Source organism: Chelonoidis abingdonii, chromosome 1 (genome assembly GCF_003597395.2).
Source record: "Chelonoidis abingdonii isolate Lonesome George chromosome 1, CheloAbing_2.0, whole genome shotgun sequence".
NCBI lineage: Eukaryota > Metazoa > Chordata > Testudines > Testudinidae > Chelonoidis > Chelonoidis abingdonii.
In genome coordinates, this window is record NC_133769.1 from 157,265,798 (window position 1) to 157,281,058 (window position 15,261).

General features: G+C 42.7%; 1 protein-coding gene across 2 annotated transcripts in view; it reads right to left on the minus strand.

Annotated features, from left to right (window-relative positions):
• The window catches only part of GTF2E1 (general transcription factor IIE subunit 1), a 115,058-nt gene that overhangs the window by 94,390 nt on the left and 5,407 nt on the right, over positions 1 to 15,261 (minus strand). The window contains exons 1-2 of one of the 2 annotated variants that reach the window (XM_075071831.1): positions 8,738 to 8,817; positions 1,767 to 2,244 (exon numbers count right to left, since the gene is read on the minus strand). In XM_075071831.1, the coding sequence (XP_074927932.1) occupies positions 1,767 to 2,214 (448 nt within the window). In that variant the 5' untranslated portion in view covers positions 2,215 to 2,244; positions 8,738 to 8,817. Of the gene's footprint in view, positions 1 to 1,766; positions 2,245 to 8,737; positions 8,818 to 15,261 lie in introns of those variants that run through there. The other variant, XM_075071827.1, reaches the window with a different exon arrangement.

The following is a 15,261-nucleotide window of genomic DNA, read 5'->3' on the forward strand; positions in this document are numbered from 1 at the left end:
ATGTGTCTCGCCAAGGCACTTCACACAGCACGAGTGCTCATTGGACATTGGCATAAAGTCCTGACAGGAAGCACTTTCCTTGAATTCTGAAGCCCCTGGCATTATTGCACTAGTAATGCCAGGGGAGAGAGTCTCAGTGGGAGACAAACCTGAGGAAATTTTTTTTTTCCTTTTTTTTTTAAACTAAGTAATTATTCTAAAGGAAGGGAAACAACTAGGATATTACTAACTAACTATTTCTATGTAATTGTTTCGTTCAAAAACCAGGGAAGAGGATCAGCACTGCTCCGAGTCCCGTCTTCAGCCGAGGGCGATTGAGAAGGAACTGAGGAGGGTGCGGGACGCACGCGCTCAGGAAGATTCCAATGAGACGGGAGATGCCAACTGAGTGCATGCGTCCCAACCAGGCACTGCTACCGAAAATCTCCGATCAACGGTGCTGGGACGCACCGTCACCTACAGTGGAGCACCCACAGGGACAGCACTCGAAGAAGAAGAGAAAGTTACTCACTTTGCAGTAACTGAGGTTCTTCAAGATGTGTGTCCCTGTGGGTGCTCCACTGTAGGTGACGGTGCAGTGGAGCACCCACAGGGACAGCACTCTAAGAACAAAAATTATTAGGGGTATAGAACAGATGCCATATGAGGAGAGATTAATAAGACTGGGACTTTTCAGCTTGGAAAAGAGACAACTAAGGGGGGATATGATAGAGGTCTATAAAATCATGACTGGTGTGGAGAAATTAAATAAGGAAGTGTTATTTACTCCTTTCATACCACAAGAACATGGGGCCATCAAATGAAATTAATAGACAACAGGTTTAAAACAAACAAAAGGAAGTATTTTTTCACACAACACACAGTCAATCTGTGGACCTCCTTGCCAGAGGATGTTGTGAAGGCCAAGAATATAACAGGGTTCAAAAAAGAACTAGATAAATTTATGGAGGATAGGTCCATCAACGGCTATTAGTCAGGATGGGCAGGGATGATGTCCCTAGTCTCTGTTTGCTAGAAGCTGGGAAAGGGCGACAGATCACGATGATTACCTGTTCTGTTCATTCCCTCTGGAGTACTGGCATTGGTCACTGTTGGAAAACAGGATACTGGGCTAGATGGACGTTTGGTCTGACCCAGTATGGCCATTCTTATGTACAGGCAAGAGCAGCATGTGATAAAAGGCTGCATACCATCAACAAAGCCGCCCTGCTTTCTTCTCCTTTGAATTTGATTGTGATACTGAGCTTTCATTTCTATACTGCCTTTTACCCAAACATCCACAAGTATTTACTTTATGAACACTGTTCCTGAATTGTACAACTATATAAGTAATACTGCATCCATCACCAAAACACCGCCAACCACTGGGGCAGGTGGCAGTTGTTTAATCTCTCTCACCAACACTGCAGAACAGTTGAGGTCAGGAAGCAAAGAATACCCTGTTCTATTCAAACTGAAAGGGAAAACTAAGAAGACCATGTAACTATCCATGTTGAAATTTGCTCAGTCTGAGGATCTAACACTCCTACTCTTTCAAGAAGCAACACGGAATCTTTGATTACAAACTATTAGGACTTTGGGTTTGAATTTTGTGTTTCATTCTAATATTAGCAACTCTTGAACCATAGTGCTCACAGCTCCAGGATAATCCAGGAGAAACACAATCACCAAAGTATGTTTCACTACTGAAAAGCACTGAATTTCCTGAAATTCTGGAGTCTAAATGATGAAAGAAAAAACAGAAGTATTTGATGCTTGCACCATACCTGTCATGGGATCAAACAGCTGATTGGCCTCCAAGTCTGTGAAGGTGCTGAAACAAATAGGACATTTGAAGGAGGCACGATTGGTGGAGTCTCTCTCATCAGTCTCAATCCTCCTCCTCATGTGGTCCAGCTTGTACTTCACCACATTGACCAGCAGGCGATAATTGATGAAGTAGTAGTTGTGCCGGGTGGTTTTGCCATCCGGAGCTGTCTCCACTCTCATCCTGCATTTGATGAACTTGTCCCCTTTGAGGGTGTTGAGAACTGCCCGCAGTTGCTTCCGATCAAACTTCAGCAGCTCCAACATGTCCTCCTCCTTTACGCAGGGATTCCGGATGAGGATGTCCAGAGCCAAAGCATGTTCAATGCCATAAAAACCACGCACCACGTACTTGGCAAGGCGCTTCAGAGCCGCTGGGACTTCAGTGAGGACGTCTGGGTCCGTCATATCAGGTATGACACTGAAGCTTCATGTATACTGCAAGGAAAGGAAGATGGACTATAAATTATTTTCCCTCACTTAAACAGTTTTGATTCAGGTTACCAAAAGCTAAAGAGGAAGGACCACTAAAGATAAAAGTTTCTCATTTCCCCTTCCCCATCCCTCAACTCTCTCTTCAGGTATTAATAATGCAACTAACAGCACAGTACGATTAGACAGTGCACTGTTTTCACTGCAAAATGGGAAAATGGTGGTGATTTTTTTCCTACCATAATACCTAATAGATTTCAGTTCCACCTGCTCTGCTGTAACATTAAATATCTCTTGCCTTTGAGCTCTTATAGAGCTACATGATCAGTCGAGATTTACAACTAGGAAACAAGCACCAAAAGTCTACAATGAGCCATATCATTACACAGAAATAAATCATAGTTTGACATTTGGGAAGTTTAATGAGGGAGTTCTCCAGGTGAAGGAGGAGCAACAACATGATGCTTGGGGTGAGTTTGTTGTGTGTCCGTGTGCTTGCAGTGTGCCTGCCTGCCTGAAGTTTATAGTGTGGTCTGGTTAGGGCCCCATGTGCTGAGCCTAAGGCCTGCCAGGCAAGGCTGAGAGCATCTTAATAAGGCTTTGATCCCTAAATCCTTTAGGATCTGTAAACAAGGGGACGAAACTACTCAGGGAGAATTAAGGGTTAAAAAGCCAGCTTTTAAGTGACCAGAGGAGCTAGCAGGGGAGTTTAGAGAGGGAGTGTGAGAGCCCGATATATCTAACATGCCCTAAATTTAGGCCAATAAACACCTTCCCCCTTACCGGTCCCCCCACACCCCAAAAATAGCTGCAGGACTATAACTAATGCAGGCAGAAGCCCAGCAGCAGAGCAGGGCCTACCCAGTTTATTGCACTGAATGCAGCATGTACGATTACCTGCCTTATGGGCAGGTGGGATATGTATGGAGTCAAGGAAGCAGTTTGTGTCACAGGCTAGAGGCCAGAGTGGCTGAACTGGAGGAGCTAAGGGAAACAGAGAGGTACAAAGATGAGACTTTCCGGGACACAGCAGAGTGGTTCCATTGCCTCTGTGCTGTTGAGGAGGATGAAAGTCTCAGGGAAGGAGAACATTAAAGTGGAACAGAGGGAAACGATCTCATAGCTGGAATCCTTCTTCCAGATGATGTCATGGTATCTTCACACACTGGGGAAGGGGACCTCACTTGTTAGGCAGAGACCAGTAATAGTAACGGGGGATTTGATCATTAGAAATATAGATAGTTAGGTTTGTGATGTCCAAGACAACCGCATGGTGAATTGCTTGCTGGGTATGAAGGTTGCAGATCTCTCAAGACATCCAGACAAATATATGTGCAGTGCTAGGGAGGAGCCAGTAACGTGGTTCATGTAGGTACCAATGACATAGGGAAAGGTCGGAGAGAGGTCCTAAAGGCCAAATCTGCTACATAAGAGATTCAAGTCCAGATTCAAGTCCAGAAGCTCCATAGTAGTGCATTCAGTTCCACCATCAAGGCCAGTTAGAGAGGCAGAACGGCAGGGCTTCAATGTGTGGATGAAACAATGGTGTACGGAGGAGGGTTTTAGATTTATTAGGAACTGGAGAACCTTTTGTGAAAGGAGGAGCTTATCCAGGAAAGATAGGCTCCACTGACATATAATTGCTGGCATATAAAATTAAAGAGGGTCAGAGGAGTCTTTAAATTAAGGGCGGCGGGAAAGCTGATGGGTACAGAAGAGCACACAATTTGGACAGAGACATCCCTTAGGGGAGGAACTCTTAATAGGGATCTTCTAGATCCTACTAACGAAGAGAGGATAGAAGTTGATAGAGTACAAATGGGAACTGAAGAGAAACAGTCAAATGAAAAGGAGTCCCATTCAATTACATCACATGAAAGCCGACAACTAAAGCCTGACAAATTCTATAAGTACTTGTATACAAATGCTAGAAATTTAAATACTAAGATGGGTGAACTCGAGTGCCTGGTATTAAATGAAGATGCTGCTATAATAGACATCACAGAAACTTGGTGGAATGATGGTAATTAATGGGACATTAATACCAGAATTCAAAATATGTAGGGATGAGAGTAGGTTGTGCTGGTGGGGGAGTGGCATTATATGAGAAAGAAAGCACAGAGTCAAATATAGTAAAAATCTTAAATGAATCAAGCGGTACCACAGAATCTCTATAGACAGACATTCCACGTTTCAACAATAAGTGTATAGCAGTAGGAACATACTACTGACCACGTGACGAAAATGGTGATGGGGACTATGAAATACTCAGGGAGATGAAAGAGGCTACAAAAATAGAAAACTCAATAATAACGGGGGATTTCAACTATCCCCACATTGATTGGTATATGTCACCTCAGGACATGATGCAAAGATAAAATTTCTAGACATAATTAACAACTGCTTCTTGGAGCAGCTAGTCCTGGAACCCACAAAGGAAGAGGTAATTCTCATTTTAGCTCTAAGTGGAGCACAGAATCTGGTCGAAGAGGTGAATGTAGCTGTTCAGCTTGGTAATAGCAACTGTGATGTAATTAAATTTAACATCCTAGGAGGATACCAAAGAAACCCACCACAGCAGCATTTAACTTCAAGAAGGGGAACTACACAAAAATGAGGAAGCTACTTAAATGGAAACAAATTCACGAGAGTGAAATGCCTGCAAGCTGCATGAAAACTTTTTTAAAAACACCATAATAGAGGCTCAGATTAAATGTATACTCCAATTAAAAAAACAAAAACAAAACACAGCAAGAGGACCAAAAGAAAAATACTAAACAGAGTAAAAGAGGCTGTTAGAGGCAAAAAGGCATCCTTTAAGAATTGGAAGTCAAATCCTACGGAGGAAAACAGAAAGTTGCATAAACTCTGGCAAGTCCAGTGTAAAAGTATTTATTTGGCAGCCCAAAAAAGAATTTGAAGGGCAACTAGCAAAAAAGACACAAACTAACAGGCAAACTGGTTGAAACTATAGTGAAGAACAGAATTATCAGACGCATAGTTGAACACAATTTGTTGGCAAAGATTCAATATAGCTTCTGTAAAGGGAAATCATGTCTTACTAATCTATTAGAGTTCTTTAAAGAGGTCAACAAACATGTGGATAAGGGTGATCCAGTGGCTATAGTGTACTTGAGACTTCCAAAAAGCCTTTGACAAATTCCCTTGCCAATGTCTCTTAACAAAGTAAGCAGTCTTGGGATAAGAGGAAAGGTCCTCTCATGGATCACTAACTGATTAAAAAGATAGGAAACAAAGAGCAGGAATAAATGCTATTTTCAGTATAGAGAGAATAAAAAGGGGGGTCCCCCGGGTATCTGTACTGGGATTGCAGACGAGAATCCTGTGGCACCTTATAGACTAACAGACGTTTTGGAGCATGAGCTTTCGTGGGTGAATACCCACTTTGTCACGCATCTGACAAAGTGGGTATTCACCCACGAAAGCTCATGCTCCAAAATGTCTGTTAGTCTATAAGGTGCCACAGGATTCTCTGCTGCTTTTACAGATCCAGACTAACACGGCTACCCCTCTGATACTTGTACTGGGATTAGTGCTGTTCAACAGAAAAAGGAGTAAACAGTGAGGCGGAAAAGTTTGCAGATGATATAAAATTACTCAAGACAAGTAAGGCCAAAAGAGATTGTGAAAAGTTACAAAGGGATCTCACAAAACTGGGTGACTGAGCAACAAAATGATAGATGAAATTCAATGTTGATAAATGCAAAGTAATGCACATTGGAAAACATAATCCCAATTATACATACAAAATGGTCTAAACTGACTATTGCTAGGGTTGTCAATTGCTCTTAACTCAAGTGATTAACTCAAAACAAATTAACTTGATTAAAAAATTATTCAAGATTAATTGCCGTTTTAATTGCACTATTACATTTAAATTGGTATTCTATTGTTTAGTGTAAATATTGTTGATGTTTTTCTACATTTTCAAATATATTGATTTCAATTACAAGACAGAATACAAAGTATAGTGCTCACTTTATATTTTTTTATTACAAATATTGGCACTGAAAAAACAAAAGAAACAGTATTTTTCAATGGACTGTAGTGCAGTCTCTTTATCCTGAAAATGTAACTTACAAATGTAGATTTTTTTTTTTTTTTTTTTGGTTAGGTAACTGCACTCAAACTTTAGAGCCTACAAGTCCATTCAGTTCTACTTCTTGTTCCAGCCAATCGCTCAGACAAACAAGGTTGTTTACATTTACGGGAAATAATGTTGCCTGCTTCTTTATTTACATCACCTGAAAGCGAGAACAGGCATTCACATGGTACTTTTGAAGCCAGCATTGCAAGGTAAATAAGACATTTTACGCTGGTTTATGTTTGAGTGCAGTTATGGGGGGGAAAAAAAATCTACATTTGAAAGTTGCACTTTCTCTCTGCCTCCCTGCTACAGCCCCAGGGCCGGAGGACCTGTCAGCTCCCACGCAACCCCGATTGGAGGACATCTCAAGCCCCCACTATCGAAGGCAGGACTGGAAGTGGGATCCAGGGACCACGTTCATTCCCCTAAGGGGCCCACAAATATGTTTGGCGTCAAGCCCACAAAAGGTTAATCCAGCCTTGCTCATAAAGACCTCTTCTTTCCAGTTAAGGACAGCTACTTTCCAGCTGATGGCTGTTCATAAACTTAATTAGGATAAAGGTCTCTGCACCCCCAACAATGGCCCTAGGGCTGGAGCTCTCTGTATCCCTTCTCCTGCCGCAGCCTGGTACTACAGTCATTATGGGCCCCTTCCCAGGGTGGACCTGGCATGTTATGAGACATATTTTCCTGATCCCAGGGAATTTAAATTGGGATAGTTCATCAGTAGACAGTTTTACCTGTCTTGGTGTTCACTTCCATGAGTCCTCTCTGTCACCTTCCACTTCCAGAGCAGACAGACTACAAGTAAGGGAGGGGGAAGAAATACAGAGGGAGAAAGACTGCACTAATATCCTGTCTTGTCATCACTATCACAAACCGCTACTCTTCCAAAGCACAGGCTCCAGAACTCACATTCTTTAAAGCTGACAGGGAGCACCATCACCCTGGCAGCAAAAAAGCCCTTCGATGTTCTTCATCTATGCACACTAATGAGCCATCACTGTGCAATCACCAAGCCCTATATGTGACTCAGCAGCTGCTGAATCACCTGTCAACTGAGATTGCTTAGGATTTTGCTAGCAATTATTTATAAAATGATAAGATGCTCTGCTGCCCAAGAGGAGCCTGCAAACAGTGAGAACTTAGTACCGGACACAGGCACAGACCCCTTATCCTTAGTGACAGCTGCCTTTCTGCCATTACCAACTCAAGCTTTGCCTCTTTTCAACTGCCCTCCAAACCCCACTGTATCCCTTCCCTCCTTCATCTCTTTGCTGCAGTTGAAGATTATGCTCCTCTCAGGTTACCTGACCTGATGATCCTGGTGGCTGAGTAATTAGGCTTTATATGGTACAGCTCAATAATAAAGAAGTTAAAATTGGTCTATCCCTGGCCTCCTTCCTTCTCCTCCATGCTTGCAGAGTGAAAAACAAAAATGAACAACTCATTCCCCCATTCTCTCCTGGCACTACCTTCCCCCATGCTTTTTTCCTGGCTCAGGCAGGGCTGTATCCTGTCCTCAGCTTGGATACCAAATGCCCACCAATGTGAATAGGCTGCATACTGCAAATGGCAGAAGAAAGAAAGGCAGTGCTTGGATATCCATCTCCAACTCCTCTGTGAAAAGTAAGCCGATGCCATAAAATCAACCAGATGGGGCATTTTAACGGTTAACTCTCCACATCCCACACAAAAAAAAGAAGTACTACACTGAGTAAATTTTTAAAAGTTTCCTCTTACTAACATTATTTATCTCCACTAGTTAGCATTGATGAGAGTCTCAGTGTAAATGGGCAATCAGCAGGGGTGGTTCTAGCTTTTTTGCTGCCTCAAACCCGGCAGACAGGCTGCCTTCAGTGGTTTGCCTGCGGAGGGTCCGCTGGTGCCGCAGCTTCAGCCTAACCGCCGCCGAATTGCCGCTGAATCCGCAGGACCGGCGGACCCCCCACAGGCAAGCTGCCGAAGGCTGCCACCCTTGCAGGGACCAGCAGGGCGCCCCCCTGTGGCTTGCCGCCCCAGGCACGCGCTTGGAGCGCTGGTGCCTGGAGCCGCCGCTGGCTATCAGTGTTCTTAACACTGTAGATTAGAGCTGATTTTAGCATGGCTACCGGCCGCTTACAAACGCTGGCAGTGCATCTAGACTGGGCTCTCACCATTAATAACACAGTGCAGCTAAATTAGAGTTAGCTGCAGGAAAGCTTTGAAAAAATTCCCCGGTGAAACTCAACCAGTATTTGTAATGATGTAAACAGAGTCTAGGGAGTTTGATCTGAAATATGTGGTTTACAATTTAGTTACCTTATGGTCTGTCAGGTAACTAAGCTGTTTTCACAGGGAGACAGGCTAGCTGAAGGGGACCAGAATACAAAGATTGAACTTCCCCTTCACCTCAGTGGTGGTTTCTCCAGTAGTAAAATACTGCGGTAAGAGGTGGCATGAGGGAATCTTCCTTGGCACTGCCTATACCATGCCTATTTTGGGGATAAACAGAGACTTCAGGGCTCATTTCACCAGCATGGAGTCAAAAGGGGAGAAAAAAGTAATTTATTCTCATAAATGCATATGTAGAACTCACTTTGTATGTCCTCCTTCTCTGTGTTCATTCCCATTTTATCTGTTCTCTATAGAAAATCAGTTTGTGCTTGATCCAGACTCTTGACTCTTTATAATTCAGTGGACACCCCCACCTACTCAAGTGCCATTTTCCCTGATTTCTTCTACGCCATCCCCTTCCACACTGTTTTTCCATCTTAATAAACCTGCTCAGCATGTGACAATACAAGTTCCCCTCGCGCGCACACACACTTCCCAAGAACTGCAGCCACCTGATGCAGAGATGTCAGCATGACATTGTCACTAAGGCAAGGAAAGATGCCATGCAAGATATTTTTCCTTTGGGGAAGAAATATTGTCTTTGAAGAGAGTGAACGCTTGAAGAAGCCAGTGAAATAGCTTGGTTTATACCAACTACAGAGCTACAAAGTTCAGCCCCTCCTATGGGTACCAAAAAGCAGGGCCGGCTCTAGCCATTTCGCTGCCCCAAGCACGGCGGCACGCCGCAGGGGGCGCTCTGCTGCTCGCCGGTCCCGCGGCTCCAGTGGACCTCCCGCAGACGTCCCTGCGGAGGGTCCGCTGGTCCCATGGCTCTGGTGGACCTCCCGCAAGCGTGCTTGCGGATGCTCCACCGGAGCCGCGGGACCAGCAGACCCTCCGCAGGCACACCTGCGGTAGGGTCCACTGGAGCTGCCTGTCGCCTTCCCGGCAACCGGCAGAGCGCCCCCCGCGGCATGCCGCCCCAAGCACACGCTTGGCGCACTGGGGGCTGGAGCCGACCTTCCCAAAAAGCAGGGAGGCCGGGCAATCTTTCAATACAAAGTCAGGCCACTAACGCAAAAGTGGTGACCCAGCATTTCCAATCCATGGTAGAAATGAAGTCTCTGCCCTTTCCAAGGAGATGACAACATGTGTTCCAAGTCACCTACTGAAGAGTTTTTCCAGTCATTCACTCATCAAAATGGGAAAGAGGTGAAGGAGGAATATAACTGGGCTCTTGGAAACTCCCCTTGGAAACCTGTCTAACAGTAATTTGCTTGCACTTGACTGAATTTACTGTTAGACAGGTTACCAAGGGGAGTTTCCAGCCCTGTTCATAAACCCAAACAGACCATACTCACTTTAATCCCTATTTAGCCTCCTATTCACAGTATTCCCAGATTAAAAGAAGATCCCTTAATAGTGAGGGGCCGAGGCGGGGGGTGTGTGTGTGTGACACGAGTTTAGGTCTCTTAATGGAGTATGGCAGGAGCACAGGTGGTAGAATTCAGGTGATTGCTGAAACCTTAACTGAAATATTTAATGCATTTTAAGCACCTCATATCTCAGATACAGATTATAATAAACGTAGATTTCTGCTGGAATAATCAACAACTTGCTTCTTTAGGGTAGGGGTAATTCATGGCTTTCAATGCTTAGAGCATATTTCTCTGAACGTGAGGATAAAAAACAGGTATCAGACAATCTCCCACTTTCCTTATTAAAGGGTGAGAGTGAAAGCAAGAAACATCAGACCACCTATGATATTCTAGTGAAAGTGACACTGTCACTCCCATTAATGTCTCAGTTTTTGCAGGGTTTAGTGACATATTTTAAAAGGTTTCAGGCAGAAATTTCCTTAAATAAGTAGACTGAAAGCAAAATATTTTGTAACAATAAAATGCTAAACAATCCCTAAAACTGGGCTGTGCCATGGTTGTTTTAAAGTGAGAAAAGTAGGAAAAAGTTGCATATGTGAAACAAGAATGATTTTTCAAGACAATTTTACAGTTGAATGGGACTAAACTCTACTTTTGGATGAGCCAGCCAAGCTCAGTGTGGATAAAAATAGATTAAAACAACATTTTTAAAAAATCAGATTTTAAATTTAATACAGGTTTATTTTTTAAAAATAAACCAATTTAAAATTAAATTTGAAATTGACAAGCTACATTAATGCCTAACATTATAATCTATTAAAATCATTTAAATTAAACATAAAAAATAATATTAAGCAGTACTTTTGCTACCAAATTTTAAAGAAAACCAAACCACTGAACTGGTGGGAAGTCACTGGCTAAGCACCTTGAACCAGAGCTTGGTGAAGTGCTAGCCCAGTTTTTGATAGCAGTAGCCTCTTCTGCGGGTGCAGAAAGAATATTTTTTTCATTTCAGTTTATTCAAGCAGTTCAGTTCAATGACTAATTCATTCAGAGTTAAGAAACTGATTAGGAGTTGAAAAAGTGGGAAAGCTTATTTTCCTTTTCCAATCTAAAAATAAAAACGAAGTGCGAGAGGATGAGATCCACTAGTTCTAAAATCTTGAAGGAAACAGTGACCAGAAACAATCAGTTTAACTCATTAACTACAGATAATACTTCCCTTGTTTAATAAGTTAGTTTTAAATGAAAACGTGTTTGATAAAAACAATTTATGTGCCCAGCTTTTTAAGGTAGTTTTATTAAATAAAGAAATAAAATAATGTTTTTGCGCATTTGACTGAATTTGAATTTCCATCCAAACAGAGCTTGACACAAAATAATCACAAATAATAATAATAATGAAAACAATCTAGTAAACAAGAAATGCATCAAAACATGAAAGTAAAATTTAAGAATCTAAATAAACGTAAGTTAAACTGTTTAAATAAATGTGCTCAGGTATAATGCATTAGGGATGTAAACATCATTTAAAAAGTTAACCACTGAAACAACTGAAATATGCAGCTTGGGCAGATCTTGCCAGCTGCTGCAGCTGCGACTGGAGCCGATCTGCCGGCGTGGCTGGGGCCTGCTCCAGCCAGCCTAGGGCCACTGGGGCCGGCACAGGGTTAAGAGTTAAGGCAGGTTAACTGGTAAGACTATTCCTTACCAGTTAACTGGTTAAACTTTTACATCCCTATAATGCATCCTCCTGGTTAGTAAAAAGCAGCACCAAACTTTAGTGTAAAGGCTATATTCAGCTGCAAAAAATCAACATTTAATGGTTTACCAACTAATGAGAACCAATAGGAAAGCAACTAAAAAGTATAAATGCAAAACAAAACTGGTTATTTAAATCAATGTTTCCTGCTTGCTGACTTAAATCATAATTAAAATTGGTGATTTAAATAGCTTTGATTTCAATCAATCCACCCTGCACAGGTTGTCCCTTAAGTCATTGTAAATCAAGGGTGCATGTGAAGGAAGATGCTGGCTGTAGGCCTTTATTTATTCAAATTCATTAATTGTGCTTATTTCAGGCTACAGGCATCCTATAACATTTCTATGAAGACATATTTTAAATAAAGCATGTCAGAGCTGAACACCCAAACAAGGACGAAACCCATAGTTTCAAAAGAAACAATTCTTCCCTCCCCCCCGCAAAAAATACTGACCTCAAATGTCTGCTCTCATAATCATCCCCCTGTCAGCAAAAGCCTAGTGGGGAGGGGAAGTCTCTTGTGACATGTCCAAAAGTCACTAAATATAGGTTGTTGTGGAAGAAGGAGGGAACGGAGTTCCAGGGACAAGAACCCCTCACCTAAAGCATCCTGCCACTAGCCCCCCTCCCATTTGAATCAACATATCTGCAGTGAAAGTGTGGGTCACTTGCCAGGTTTATCTGGGTATAGCTCATTTAATCATTTCCCTGTCCTTGGAGGGCCTCAGGGTGCCCCTCAGTCTCTCCTATTCCCTGCCTGTACCACATAATAGTCTAGTCTTCTGTGGGCCTCATTTACTTGGGTGTCTTTTCCATTGTTGGGTTTAGCGTGCTGGTGGCCTGTAATATACAGGAGGATAGACAAGCTGGTCTAGTGGTCTCTTCCGGCCTTCAACTCTATGGATGTCTACACCCATGGCAGGCCTGGGCTTGGGCTACAAGGCTGTAAACCTACGTTGCAGAAGTTTGGGCTCAAACTGGAACCTGGGCTCTGGAACCCGCCCCCTCACCCAGCTATGGCTGCCCACAAGGGGGGATGGTTCTGGAGCCCAGGCTCCAGCCCGAGTCCGGATGGCTATACAGCAGTGTTATACCCTGTTGCCCCAGCCAATGTCAGCTAACCCAGGCCAACCATGGGTTTTTGCTTGCTGTATTGACATACCCTATGGCAGAGGGGTCTTAAATGTTTTTTGCTGGGCCCACATTTTAAAATATTTTTGGGAGGGGTCGTCACACCCTTATATGACAACCCCCCCATGTCACCCTTACTTTTGCACTGCTGCTGGCAGTGGTACTGTGTTCAGAGCTAGGCGTCCAGCCAGCAGCCATCACTCTCCAGCTGCCTAACTCTCAAGAGAGCGCAGAAGAAAGCGTGGCAACACCGCAAACTACAATAGCCTTGTTACCCCTTTCTGGGTCAGGACCCCCAGTTTGAGAAACACTGCAACACTGCCCTATGATTATCACAGAGCATAGGTGAAAGACATTTTCTCTCCAGACCATGTTCAGTTCTGCAGAATTCTGTGCTAGGTATAGTTTCAAAATGCTTTTAAGGTACAGCCTCATGTAGTGCTTACATTTTAAATACAGTAGCTTAAACTTAGAGCTGACAAATGTCCAAATAAACACAGCCTTTCTAAAGGAATGCAAGTACAGATGATAAATGCACGTGGCAATCGCTGGTACTTCAATATGCAGAAGCAACTAGGGATCCAACAAGATTCCCTAGATTATACATACTGAAAATGATGGACTTAATTTACCAAGAAGGGCCAGCAGATTTTTCACTATTTCCTTTAACTACTACCTCTCATCTAGCAAATACACTTTTGTGTAGGTTGAACCTCTCCCACTTAACTCTCCTCTATGCCCCAAATTCACATCCCTGAGAGACGTAGTTAAGCCAACCGACATCCAATTATAGACATCACTAGGTGAGTGAAAGTATTTTTCTGTCTGCCAGCTACTGCCTTGTGGGGAGACTCCTTCCATTGCTGTAGTAAGTGCCACTGTAGTGTAGACATAGTCTTAGACGAACTATTTCAATGCAACAGCAGTCAGAAATATAAAGCTCAGACATAAGCATACAGAATACACTGCAACCCACACTCTTCCTCACTAACCCCCATTCTAATAAAATGGTTAACAAAAGGACTAAATAAAATTCTGCAGAACAGCACCTTTGTAGTAGACAAGCAATTGTCCTGTATCTCTTTCAGAGAAGACCCAGAGAGTAAGAAATAATATCACCAAAGGGAGACCTATTCAACCCCCACTACAGCCTGCAAGTTAGTTGACAATATCGAAGGCAGATGACAGACCTAAAAATAATCATGGACACTTGATCTTCCACCACCACCAACGCAACTTTCATTTTCTATTAAGCCCTAAAACCAAACTGATTATAGGCAGGAACATGAAGAATCTACGTGCAGCTGGAGTTATTTTGCCACAGCTTTCTCAATCTTGCCTCAAATATATGTGATTTGAGATAGAGCAACAGTCAGAGAGCGTATCAGTATCAAGATAACTCATTAAGGGTCTAATGAATTTCTTCTTTAAGAGAAGTTGGCACCTTGCTCTCCTGCCACAAATAACTATCAGTTCTAGTAATGGTCCCCAACTTCTTGCTGACTGTAACTTACTCAAAGGATATGGATCCAACTCACAAGTGGTAGCACATGCATCCCCAGTACCTCCAAAGCCCCAACATCCATCACAAACTAAAATTCAAGTGAGCAAGACTCTGCATGTGTACACTTGAGAACTGGGAGTGGAAGAGTAAGCTAAGCCTGAATTCATTATACATGCAAAGAAATTTGAAGACATTTCATGACAAGCATGATGGACACTGATCTGTTTTGTAATAATGTATGAATACTGTATGCAAACCTAATTATTGGGGATGTTTACATATAAATCTGTTGATTTAATAATGAGGGCTATTGGGAAAAACAAGCAAGCAAGAAAACAATAGCTGCAGATAGGTCATTGCTTGGTAATGCTTGGTAAGCAGGTTAAGAAACAATGCTGGACAGGAAGAGACATGGGAACACAAAATCAAAAGCATTCTAGAAGTTTAAAAAGGGACTCAAAAGAGAGGGAGGCAGTTGTTAGTGTGCTGTTCCAGGAAACCAGGCTGATACAAACACCCACTGGAGTATCTGAAGTTAGGCCTGCCTAGGTTATCATCAGGGGATAGTAAGCCTTTGGTATGACAGACATGCTTGTAGACTGTTTTAAAATCCCCCTTTACTCTAAATGCTTTGTTTATTCTTACAGTAAGAACAATTTTGTTTAAAAAGACTGTCTGGTCACTATAAATACCATTGGTCACAGATGCCCAAAGGGAAGACCAATCTGATAGCTTTCTTTGATAGGATAACGAGTCTTGTGGATAAGGGAGAAGCGGTGGATGTGGTATACCTAGACTTTAGTAAGGCATTTGATACGGTCTC